Source organism: Megalops cyprinoides, chromosome 2 (genome assembly GCF_013368585.1).
Source record: "Megalops cyprinoides isolate fMegCyp1 chromosome 2, fMegCyp1.pri, whole genome shotgun sequence".
In the NCBI taxonomy this organism is placed as follows: Eukaryota; Metazoa; Chordata; class Actinopteri; order Elopiformes; family Megalopidae; genus Megalops; species Megalops cyprinoides.
In genome coordinates, this window is record NC_050584.1 from 24,975,668 (window position 1) to 24,986,799 (window position 11,132).

The window sequence follows — 11,132 nt, forward strand, 5'->3', positions numbered from 1 at the left end:
CCAAAATTGTATATTCAAAGCCCTTTCTCCAGTTTTTTTCCCCACTCGTATCCCCCTTTTAAAGTATTGCATCACATACTACACTAAACAGGTGAGTATGGTACTACAGGTGTGCTACAGTTGTTAAATATTAGGAAACACTTCAAACAGATATTCAGTCCAGCGTAAATCCTTCTTCCGTGTCACGAACTGATCCGTTTTCACGGAATATTGCTATATTGATGAGAGTTATTCTATTTCACATTTCCTTTCTCCGAATTTTTAACTTGTCTTGATTTTTAAAACTACAGTCCTGTTTTCATGCTCCCTACAGCAATGCTACATGAAGCCCCTCCTACCCACAATGTTGTATGTATTTTACATGATCCCAGTTAATGTATGCTGTTGTCGGAGTTAATGACATTTAATTCAATTTAATTTTCTCTGTGCAGTGGTTAATTTCACTGCAGAGACACACACGCGTCTCCTGCAAATCATGACAGGCTTTTGCTATTTTGTATAAGAGTCTCCGTCAGGAACTTCATCATACCCAGACAACATTCATCCGTATGATTTACAGGGTTGTGACAGAATGATTAAAATGGGAGGCGCTACTTTGATCAGGTGCTCAAACGAGGCATTAAACAAGTGAAACCGAAAGGTTATAAGGAAATAGCGGGGATAGACGAAGAAGACGACGGCTGCATTTAGGCATTTATAGGTGACGCGTATATGACCGTGTTTAGCGTTTAACTTATCGCACAGTTAGCTAATTCAATCATTTTAACTGGCTGTTGAAACTTGAAAATGTCGAAAACATCCGTACTTAAAATAAGTAAAGCAAACGCTGTGAAGGTAAGAGGAATCAAAATGACCTACGGTGGAATACAAGTGAAGCCTCTTTTAGACAGATTGTGCCAGTAATGTATTGTAACTTCCACCAAAGATTACTTTCTGATGTCATGAAGTGCTCACGCTGCACACTCAGAGAACGCGTTGGGTAGACCTAGCCGATTCGGAAACTATTTAATTGCAAAAAAAAAAAAGTTTGTTTCGTAGAGCTGCACAGTGTAACGATACACCGCGAAAGTAGCCTATATAGGGCCTTTACTGATATTCCTGTTATTTAGAGTCTTGTGCTTTAGGCAGTCATGTTAGTAAAGAACATGGCGATTTGATGGTTATGCCATTCGAAATATAGCGCGTCTGCAAAGTGGTCAGTTTGATTTAGCTACAGAACAGTAAGTACACAGCTCCACCATAAGATTAAAGGGCTATGTGTGTAACCACTGTGTCTTTAAGGCTTAAGCACTGTTCTTATTGCATATGTTGTATCTCTTAATTGTGCAAAGATGGCATATGAAGAGTTCTTTCGTGTGCTTATTTATGAAAAGTCCCTAGTCATCCTTGCCCTGGATGTCAGCCATGATTGTTGAAATCGAAAGCAAATCAACTAGTCATACTCTGGTATTCCTCCTCCCCAAAAAAGCACCAGCGTGGTGCACACACAGGGGTGAAACACTGATACACACTGGGCACATGCACAGGGAGGCAATGCGCCCACTCTGATGGAAAATGCACTGATATCTCAGGTGCAAGCTGGCTGTTGTGTCAACATGCAGTAAGCATTTAGACAGAGGCTGACACTCTGGCCTGCAAAAAGGTAGGCTGGTGGCACCCAGCAGCCAGATACACAGGGGCATTGGGCATGCGCAGGCATACACACTCACACGCATGCATGAACAAACACACACACACACCCAAATCAGATACACCAATATCAGACACATACTGCTCTGACTTGCTGATGAAGTGGATACATGTTAGTAGGCAGAGATAATGTATGACACTATACCTACCCTTTGCTGTACACATCATTGGATATCACTGATTCACAATTATTGCACTGATGAACTATTATCAGACTCGCACATGCAGATTATGCACAGACACTGTAAATGAAGACACACAATGAACTGACTTGAGCTGATACTCTTTTGGTAACACAGAGAATAGGCATGCTGGTTGAAGGAATCTTCATTTTTTCTTAATCTTTTTCAGGTTGACAACTTCCGCCAGTCTTTGTACCAACAGGTTTGTACTTCACTCTCATATGGTGTGCTTTCAGTTATGCATTGTGTGCTTTTGTCTGTGGTGGAACAAACAGTGCAATTAATGTTAAGGTGTAGTCTTACAAGCCATAGAAATATTTAATAGATTCCTAAAAAATGATGCATGTATTAAAAATTTCTAAAAAATTCCACTCATTGCAATTGTAAAATCAGGGCTATTTTTGTTCTACCACATTGAAGAGAAATTTTGTTTTACGAGGAGGAATATTCCTTTAACTTACCAGTAGCTTTTCATTAGAAAAAAGTGTTGTTGGGGCATGTAGTGTTAAATGGCAGTGCTGATGTGTTCATGTTTAATGTCACAGATGTGGACAGACATGATGGTTGCAGAGTGTTACTGCTGATTCAGTTGAATAGGTTGTCCATTGCATATTGCCATTGAGGACTGAAAACTGAAAAATTTTAACATGGCTTTTCATTGTATGACCACTGTGTGTTTGTGTGTGTGTGTGGTGTCTAGGCGGAGGATCTGTTTTCAAATCAAATTCCTCTGAAGATCTTACAACTGGACAACTTGCTCAAGGTAGGTCATATAGCGTCATAACCTTTATGTCATGTTCTCAGTAAAGAGCTAGCTGTCACATAGTGTTTACTGTGGGAGGGCTCCGTCTCACTGTGCATTTGTATTGCTGAGTGGTGATGATTCTGTCCAAACCTACATTCCTTTCGTATCCTTCTGTCTCTGTACCTGTTTCACTGTAATAATAATGATAATTAACTGCATTTATGCCTTTTTTTGAAAGTGCTTTACAGTAGGTGGGTAGGTGGGTGAGGGTGTCTCGTGTCAACCACCACCAATATTTAACACCCATGAAAGCCTTTTTGAGCCAGAACGTTCACCACAGATTAGCTGAGATAGAGAGCCAGGGATTCATTTAGCCAGTTAAACTGGGGGATTTTTACATGGCCAGATGTAGAGGGGCAGACTGGGACTTTTCCAGGACAATGGAAAAGTCCCCTGTTCTTTGCAAGAATTACATTGGAATCTTTAATGACTAGAAGCCATACTGGGAAAGGCAAGTACCTTTATTTATCAGAAGACCATCTTTCTCTTTCATCCTTTGTGTCTCTCTCTCCCAGTCTGATGAGCTAAGTGTTTCAGACCTCTCCTCTCTCCATGCACCCCTGGACATCCCCATTCCTGACCCCCCTGCACCAGAAGATGAGGTAATTATCCTGTCGTCCTATTAACCTATTAACCAATTAACATGCAATGGTTTCATTAAAGTCACTGTCCAGTGCAGTAAAATACATGTCCGATCCAGTCCTGTGTAACACAGTCAAACTCCAGTGTAGTACTCATTAAAATCAAAGTGTTGTAAGGCTCTGATGTCAATCAAAGCATCGCTATTTGTTCCAAAGGAGATGGAGACCGACAAGGATGATGAGGAGGAGAAGAAGAAAAAGAAGCGTATGGGACCTTGTTTTCCCTCTCCTGTCTTCTCAAACATATCAGTTTTTTTTCTCTCTTTCTGAGTGCAGTGTGAACGTGCTGGTGTCTGGTGGTTTCACCAAACCTCTCTGTCTCCTGTTTCTCAGCTCCAAAGTGTGGGTACATCAAAGGCAATGAGAAGGTAGTTAAGCTGTTGGACATATTGAAGCCAGAGATCCGGGCCCTCAAGGAGACCTGCATCACGGTGAGCAACCGGCCTGGTAATAACATGATAATAGAACTATAGTAATAGTTGATGTAATAAGCTCCACTGAAGCCCTGTAGCAGTTACAGGGCCATCCATACAAAACAGCACATGTGGTTATTGAAACAGTGTAACAATGCAGCCAAAAACAACACCAAAAAAAATCAAATCTGAGTATTTACGTGCTACCAAAAGAGATTAATAAAATAGAAAGGTGATACAGGAGTGTGATAAAGGCCATACATTCTATAACATGAGAGATTGTATAACATTTTAAATGTAAATATAACCATATGAAAGACAAAAATTAATTTATTTCATCATTTTACGTCATCATTTCAAGGCAATCCTGGTTCAAATCAATGAGGACAGCATATTGCATTTATGGGACAAAAATAACTTGACAGAAAAAATTTCCCCAGGCACAAGTCTGTGTACAGAAGAGAGCAATGTGTCACGGGTTGATGTTGACCAGTTATTTGAACAAAATGTTATGACCTAGCTTTCTCTCTGTCTCAGGTCTCATGCTGGATTCAGCATCTCATCCCCAAGATAGAGGATGGCAATGACTTTGGTGTTGCAATCCAGGTAAATTTCAGCAAGCCTATGTTTTAATAAAAAACGCAATCAGCTAATACACTCAGTCAGCTGTTAAATATGCAGTAAACTATTCCTTAAAAGATGCTAAAATATGGTGCCTGTTGCCTTTTTACATTTACATTAGGTTTTGTGTCTAAAAATATTAATTTTAACAATGGTTGTGTAGTCATAAAAATAAAACAGCCTGTAATCTATTGATTTTTAAGAAAGCATTGCCATGAAGAATGCCCCTACTTGAAAGTACAGAAAACAATGTTATAATGTCATTATAATTTATGTACTGCAACCAGTGATGCTTGACAGTATTTCTGTATCTCATGGGTATTATTTTACCATACAATGAAGATGTGAAACCCCTTTGCTAGTAGAGTGATCAATTGGTGTACGATTGTTGTGGTTACTCTTCTCTGATACATTTTTCCAAATCACTGTTTGTTTCCAGGAGAAAATTTTGGAGAGGATTGCTGCAGTGAAGACCAAAGTGGAGGGCTTTCAGACCAACATCAACAAGTGAGAAAGGGTTTGATTTTCAGCTGAATGTGCTGTGATACCAGCTGTGGTTAGCAGTTTTATATTAACAAAAAGCTGAAGAATGACCTTCTCCACATGACAAATCTGTTTTTCTCTCTTGTTCAGTCATCCATGCATTTCTGGCCTCTGCATTTTTGATTATTACCATTGAGCTTATTGTTATTTTAGCATTATCAGAAACAGCCTCACAGTCACAACATACAGAATTGCAGTTCCTCCATTATGTAAATACCCTGTCGTGAGTCCAGGGCTATTGAACATGTCTACAGTGATGATAACGTTAGTGATGTTCGTTTTAAAGGTATTTTTCAGAACGAGGTGACGCTGTGGCTAAAGCCTCCAAAGACACCCATGTGGTAAGACTCCTTTATTCTTTTATTCCTCCACATGAAGGATTTAGCATTATACATTTAACACGATACATGGATACTGTACATTTAGTATATTTATCATGCTTTACATTACATTCATTTAGCAGAGAGATGTCCAGCACAAAATAACAAGTGTATCTATTCAAGATTAAGGTTTTTTACTTATCTTCTCCCAATACCCCTTTGCGACTCCCTGTCCCACTGCCAGATGGATTACCGCTCGCTGGTCCATGAGAAAGACGAGGCAGCGTACTCAGAGATCCGAGTGGTTGTGCTGGACATCCGTGGCTTCTACGTGAGTGATGTGGTTTGGTCTGGCCACAGGGAAGGGAACTCTTCCTGTGCCAGACAGTTAGCATGTGTAGCATTTTATCCAATCGTTTAACACATGACATTGTCAGTTATCGGCTAAAGTATGAGTGACCTAAATTATTATGGGTATTTTAAAATATTATTTATATTAATCATTCCATGTGCCCATCTTGTCTGTGCTCTCTTTCCAGGCGGAACTGTATGACATCATCAGCAAGAATCTGGAAAAGGTTACCAATCCGAAAGGAGAGGAGAAGCCCTCCATGTACTGAGAACAATGTCTGGAGAGGAGTGGAGAGTGAAAGAAGGGGGTGGAGGGAGTGGGGCAATACCAAAGAAACCCTGTTGGCATCTCACCCTCATGGCAATACATTTTTTTAGAGATCAGCCGGTCATGTTTGCAATAACAAAGTGATGATCTGGCTGAGTGTTGTAGTTACTGTGTGTCTGGACTGTTCTGTTTATCATTCCAATAAAGCACAGCCTTCATAGCAGACTCAATATTGTCATAACTTCAACAGCCTTGTGTACGTCATGATAGAATTGGTGATAACAATGGCAGTGGTATGCAGAAGCAAAAATGTGCTTTAGTGATGACCTACAAGACCTTCATGAAACTGACCCAAAGCCAGGCGTGATACACACTAACCTTTGGACCAGACAACACACTCTCCAAGAACATTCAGCATCACACACACAAAGCTCTCCAGAAAGCACATTGAGCACAACCCACACACACACACATACATCCAGCAAGCATACCTGGCACCACAAACACACAGAGTACACACCACTGTAAGAATCCAGCCTGCTTATTCCCTGTGTGGATGATGGCAAAGCTGATGTACGGTCTGGGTAGCACTGAAGGGTCTGACCAGTCTACAGTGATCTTGTGCCGCACACATTAACTTCCCCTCAACTTTCTTTAAAGTCTGTGAAATTTGATCACAGACCACAGATGTGCAAAAATTCAACACAATTCATTGTGGATTCTGAAGTGCTAATAGCACGGTTTTTCATGACAAGCACATTATCTTACAGGGGGTAAAGGTGTTTATAATGCAGAGTTAACAATGTACAGTTTACAAAACTGCACCCATGTCATACACCCTATCAATGTTTTCTGTGGAACTATACATGTAAATCCTCTGAATTCTAATGGGGGGAGTATCCAGCATTCAAATGTTCACTGTTGTAGTTGATCCTATCTTATTTTTAATTGAAACAATAAAATGGAGACAGAAAAAGAAGGCATTTACAAATGAAGTCCCCAAGGGGGCCACCTAATCACGTGATTTATTTATAACAAAAAGAAAACAAAAGGATTTTGCCATCTAGCAGTTCTGCATTTTTTTCTGTTCACACAACAATCCAAACAGCTCCCACCGGGATCCTTTTTTTGTTACAAAAAATAACTTTATCCAAAATAAAAAAAAAGACACAAAGCAATGATTATCTTAAGAGGGAAGAGGAGCTCAAATTAACAATGCAAGAAGTTATGCAAAATTTTCCATTTCTTTCTCATACTTCTGGACCTTCCCCTCCAGGAATGAGCTGAGAGAGAAAAACAGAAAACGGGTCAGTGAAGCACGAAACAGACAAACATGAGAAGTTTCAGAGGATATATCTGCTACCATTCAAAGCAGGTTTGGCATTGTCCAACCCAGTAATAGTAAAACAATTTGTGAACATTTAAAGAAGTGAGGGTTTTCCCCTATTTGCTGAATCACCTGACAAAAAAAGTCAGAAAAGGTTAACCAGGGGATTCTGTTACATGTGATTTTAAAATGGACAGGGCAAACCTCCCATGCATTATGCATTACCTGACAAAACACCTGTGTATATGAGGAGACCCGTGCCAAGCTTCCAATGCTTTTAGCAACTGCACATGCTCCACATTACAGTGAAATGGCTAATGTTGTCTTTCAGATGAAACATTATGGGATTACTCATCCAGTTCAGCTCCCATGAATTCAATTAGACAGAATAGGATGATTATGCAGGCAGTGATACAAAACCATCAGTGATGCTGTAATCAGTTGCTTATGCCTGATTTCACTAATAGAATCCTGTCAGATGACAGCAACAGCCAACTACCCTACATGATTCTGCAACCCCACAGAATACAGAATGAGATCATTTTAACTTTTAAGCAGAGACGGGGATACACCTACCATTGTGATGTTGTTGCCGTTGAGTAGGATTTGATCGAGCTTGGTTATCCTTCTCCCTTCTGGTGTGATCTCACTGATAAACGAGAGACATCAAAAACCTTAACCACTGAAACTAAGCCCAGTCTGTGAAAATGTTTTGAAGATGTCCCTTATGTGGCCCTGATGATGCTGAGGACGTCATGCAAAAACTTATCAATCAAGATTTTAAAATTCATTCAAGGTTTTAGGTCTCATTCAATTTTTTTAAAAATGCAAATGAAATAGGAATTTTAGATTCAAGGAACTTTTAGATTCAAGTAACAATTTTTGGGAGATTAAACGCTTGTATTTTTGTAGTTGTTAAATATAACCGCTATTACTATTTTGAATGATCACTACACAAGCTTTTAATGGCCAAAATAAATAAATAAAATAAATATTATGTAAAATATTTTAAAATACAAAAATAAGCACAGCAAATATCAGACACACTTCTTCCAATATTCCAAAAATAATTGTACATTTAACCAACAAACTAGACTGTGAAAATCAAACATCTCTTCATGCACATAGATGGATGGGATCAGCGTCATTTCACTTAAAGTTCCAATGTAGATTCACTCACAATTCTGTCACGTCCTCCAGCACCATGTCTGAAATGTGAGGTGAAGGAACATCTTTTATTGGACTCGGAATCTGTCACTCTTAAAAACAGAGCCAGGAGTGGACAGCAACTGAGTTTTACTACATTCAAAATAAAACAGCATGACAAAGGACAATTAAGGTGGAGCTATTTAACACGGAGGCTGTAATATAAGTAGGTTTCAGTCCTCCTGAGAACCAAACCTGCCAAACCAGTTTTAGAACCAGTCATTCTTAATCTGTATTTTCATTTTGCTGCCACTATTATTTAGTGGTCAATTTAACACTATTAAAGTCACCTTACACTTTTACCACAGCTGGTTTTACAGCATTTCATACAACGTACAGTGCCTATAGAAAGTCATCATACCCTGAAAATCTTTACCTTTTGTCACATTACACCCTGGAAAATTAAATAAATTAAGTCTAACTTTTTTGAGCTGTATGTACACATTATAACCCTCATCATCAAGGTGAAAATAATATTTTAAAACATTCTGGAGAATTATTAAAAATTAATTAGTGAAATACCTGGTTTGGTAAAGTGATCAGCCCCTTAGAGTATACCATTATAAACTTGCTCAGGTGCAACTAATCAACTTCCAGATCAAACTAATTGCCCCACCTGGCATCAATTGTAGTGGTTTTGATTACTTCAGAATGAAACCAGCTGTTTCTTGAAGATTCCACTACTAGTAGTGCATGGTACTGCGAAGAATTCACCATGGTTGGGAAAGTGCTTTCAAAAGGCCTCTGGGATAAAGTCGTAGAAAGGCACAAATTAGGAGAAGGCTACAAAAAGGTCACCACGGAATTTGACTGAACTCGAACAATTCTGCAAGGACAAATGGGCAAATATTCCCCAATCTAGGTGTGCAAAGCTAGTACTGGTAAAATTTGTAAATAAAGCTGGAAAAAGCTTTTTTGGAATGGGGTTTGCTTTCAGGCTGTACTACAAATAAAGTAACTACTTCAAAGGGGTATGATCTTCTATAGGCACTGTATATGACGTCCTGCGAGCAAGGTCGAGCTGTGTTAATTCTTCATATTACGCTTTTTTGTTCTTATAAATCTGTTGACTAGAAAAGCTGCATATCTGTCTCAAGAATGATGGGCCTTTTCCTTGGGATACGTGTTGTTATTTGTCAGATCGCTTCCTGAAAAATGGCAGTGATGAATCTTTGTACACATTTCTGGGAAAGAAGCTAGTGATAAGAATCGAGATTCAAGTATCACAAAATGGGGTTGAGCTAGCATGTGGGTTGAGATAGCACTATATGTTACCAGTGACTCACTAATTTGAACCAATCACAGCGTTTAACTTAGCGACAGCTTATGGTAGCTTCATGAAGCCCCATTCTCCCATCACTGATTTATATTGGCAATATTCCGGGCAAAATAAGTAGATCATTGTGAGTACAGGAATGTACTGCAGCAGGTCTAACCATATACAGCGCTGAAGCGGGAGAATGAGGTCAGCCGAGATACGGCATGGTCATTGCCAAATGCTTCTTCAAAGGATACTGACAAAGTCGTCGAATCCCAGCAAAGTGCCGACAATCTCTTTGTCGTTTTTCATGACGATGTGAATTCGAGACCCGATGCACTTGTCCACCAGCTCTGCAATTAGAAGGCAATAATAATTGAGGCTGGGTGACTGGGTAATGACAGTGCTGTGAGTATCCACCAAGCATTACATTAGGAACACAGGACACAACCTTCGGTGACTACAGTTGCCACTGTCATGTGAGAAAAAATCTGCAAATGTTTTATAACAAAGGGCTTAATGACACTTGGCTCCCGCTGCCATCTAAAATGGGACACAACCAAGTTTGCCAGCGATAAACCACTATAAGGCTAGAAAACTAGACAGCAAGTTACACCCTTGACACTAGCTAGCCATCTATCCAAGCTAGCTACCTAGCAAATCAGATATCATACCGATCTTGTGTGGAAATTCGAACCACCATTAACTAGCCAGAAGATGCAAAAGTTCATATGAAAGTATACGGACTGACTACATCAATATTCAAACACGTGAGATAAGCTAAATAACGTTGACTAGACAGGCGACCCAGGAAAGCAACAACCACTGACTATTTCGTGTGTAGCGAATCAGCGAACTGCTGCTATCGTGCGTATAGTTCGCTAGTTAACTTCTCTGTAGTTAACTGGGTCAACGTATACATTTCGTGTAGCAGCAAAGCTGAGTAGGTAGCTAGCCTAATTTAGCTAGATGGCTAGCTATTCTAACTTCATACCGCATCAGTGCAAACGTATTGCACGTGGCTGTATTTTTCAGGGGATAAATCCACAAGCAATCTTAGGATCGACCCTACAATGCAAGTTAGGTCGAATACAGCTGAGCATTCACAATATCTAGCAAAGCCTGACATACCCAAAGGGAGCAACTGTGAAGGGTTCGTTGCCGGAGTTGCCGCCATGTCTGGAAGAGAACAGACACTAGCAATCGATCAAAGAAATACAGCTTGTAAATCAGACAGAAGTAATACATTGCTCAGAGGTAGGTAATCTCCAACGCCCCGGGAAGTCTCTTCCCGGCTGTGTTTTGTGCAGTGTTAAACCGAGCTACAATAAAACCGAGATCCAACTGACTGGCCAACACCACAAACTGGCAAATTATATTGCAATTGCTTGCTTAGCAGCAACAGCTCGGCAAAAGCTGTGCTTTGTATTTCAGAAAAATAACTGGAAACCTAGCTAGCATGATGATTTTGAAATGAGTGCTTTTGCATTAACTACTTTTTCGGGTTG

General features: G+C 39.8%; 2 protein-coding genes across 2 annotated transcripts; one reads left to right on the forward strand and one right to left on the reverse strand.

Annotated features, from left to right (window-relative positions):
- The first annotated feature begins 633 nt into the window (after positions 1-633).
- On the forward strand, positions 634-6,051 carry psme2 (proteasome activator subunit 2). The gene is made up of 11 exons (XM_036521439.1): positions 634-834; positions 2,041-2,073; positions 2,572-2,634; positions 3,192-3,278; positions 3,474-3,522; positions 3,651-3,748; positions 4,268-4,336; positions 4,791-4,858; positions 5,181-5,235; positions 5,459-5,545; positions 5,754-6,051. Exons 1-11 carry the CDS (start codon positions 787-789, stop codon positions 5,832-5,834), a joined length of 738 nt encoding a protein of 245 aa, XP_036377332.1. The 5' UTR covers positions 634-786; the 3' UTR covers positions 5,835-6,051.
- A 555-nt stretch (positions 6,052-6,606) lies between these two features.
- lsm5 (LSM5 homolog, U6 small nuclear RNA and mRNA degradation associated) lies at positions 6,607-10,813 on the reverse strand. Its single transcript, XM_036522419.1, has 5 exons — positions 10,756-10,813; positions 9,882-9,977; positions 8,341-8,368; positions 7,737-7,809; positions 6,607-7,116 (listed from the first exon to the last, which is right to left on the reverse strand). The coding sequence occupies exons 1-5, from the start codon at positions 10,799-10,801 to the stop codon at positions 7,084-7,086; spliced, it is 276 nt and encodes a 91-aa protein (XP_036378312.1). The 5' UTR covers positions 10,802-10,813; the 3' UTR covers positions 6,607-7,083.
- Positions 10,814-11,132: the final 319 nt, after the last annotated feature.

Coding starts and splice junctions, on each gene's coding strand:
- psme2 (XM_036521439.1), top strand. CDS start 787: ATGTCGAAAACATCCGTACTTAAAATAAGTAAAGCAAACGCTGTGAAG. Junction 3,279..3,473: donor CCCCTGCACCAGAAGATGAG/GTAATTATCCTG, acceptor TTTGTTCCAAAG/GAGATGGAGACCGACAAGGA. Junction 4,859..5,180: donor TTTCAGACCAACATCAACAA/GTGAGAAAGGGT, acceptor TTCGTTTTAAAG/GTATTTTTCAGAACGAGGTG.
- lsm5 (XM_036522419.1), bottom strand. CDS start 10,801: ATGGCGGCAACTCCGGCAACGAACCCTTCACAGTTGCTCCCTTTGG. Junction 7,810..8,340: donor CTGGAGGACGTGACAGAATT/GTGAGTGAATCT, acceptor CTCGTTTATCAG/TGAGATCACACCAGAAGGGA. Junction 7,117..7,736: donor ACGGCAACAACATCACAATG/GTAGGTGTATCC, acceptor TTTCTCTCTCAG/CTCATTCCTGGAGGGGAAGG.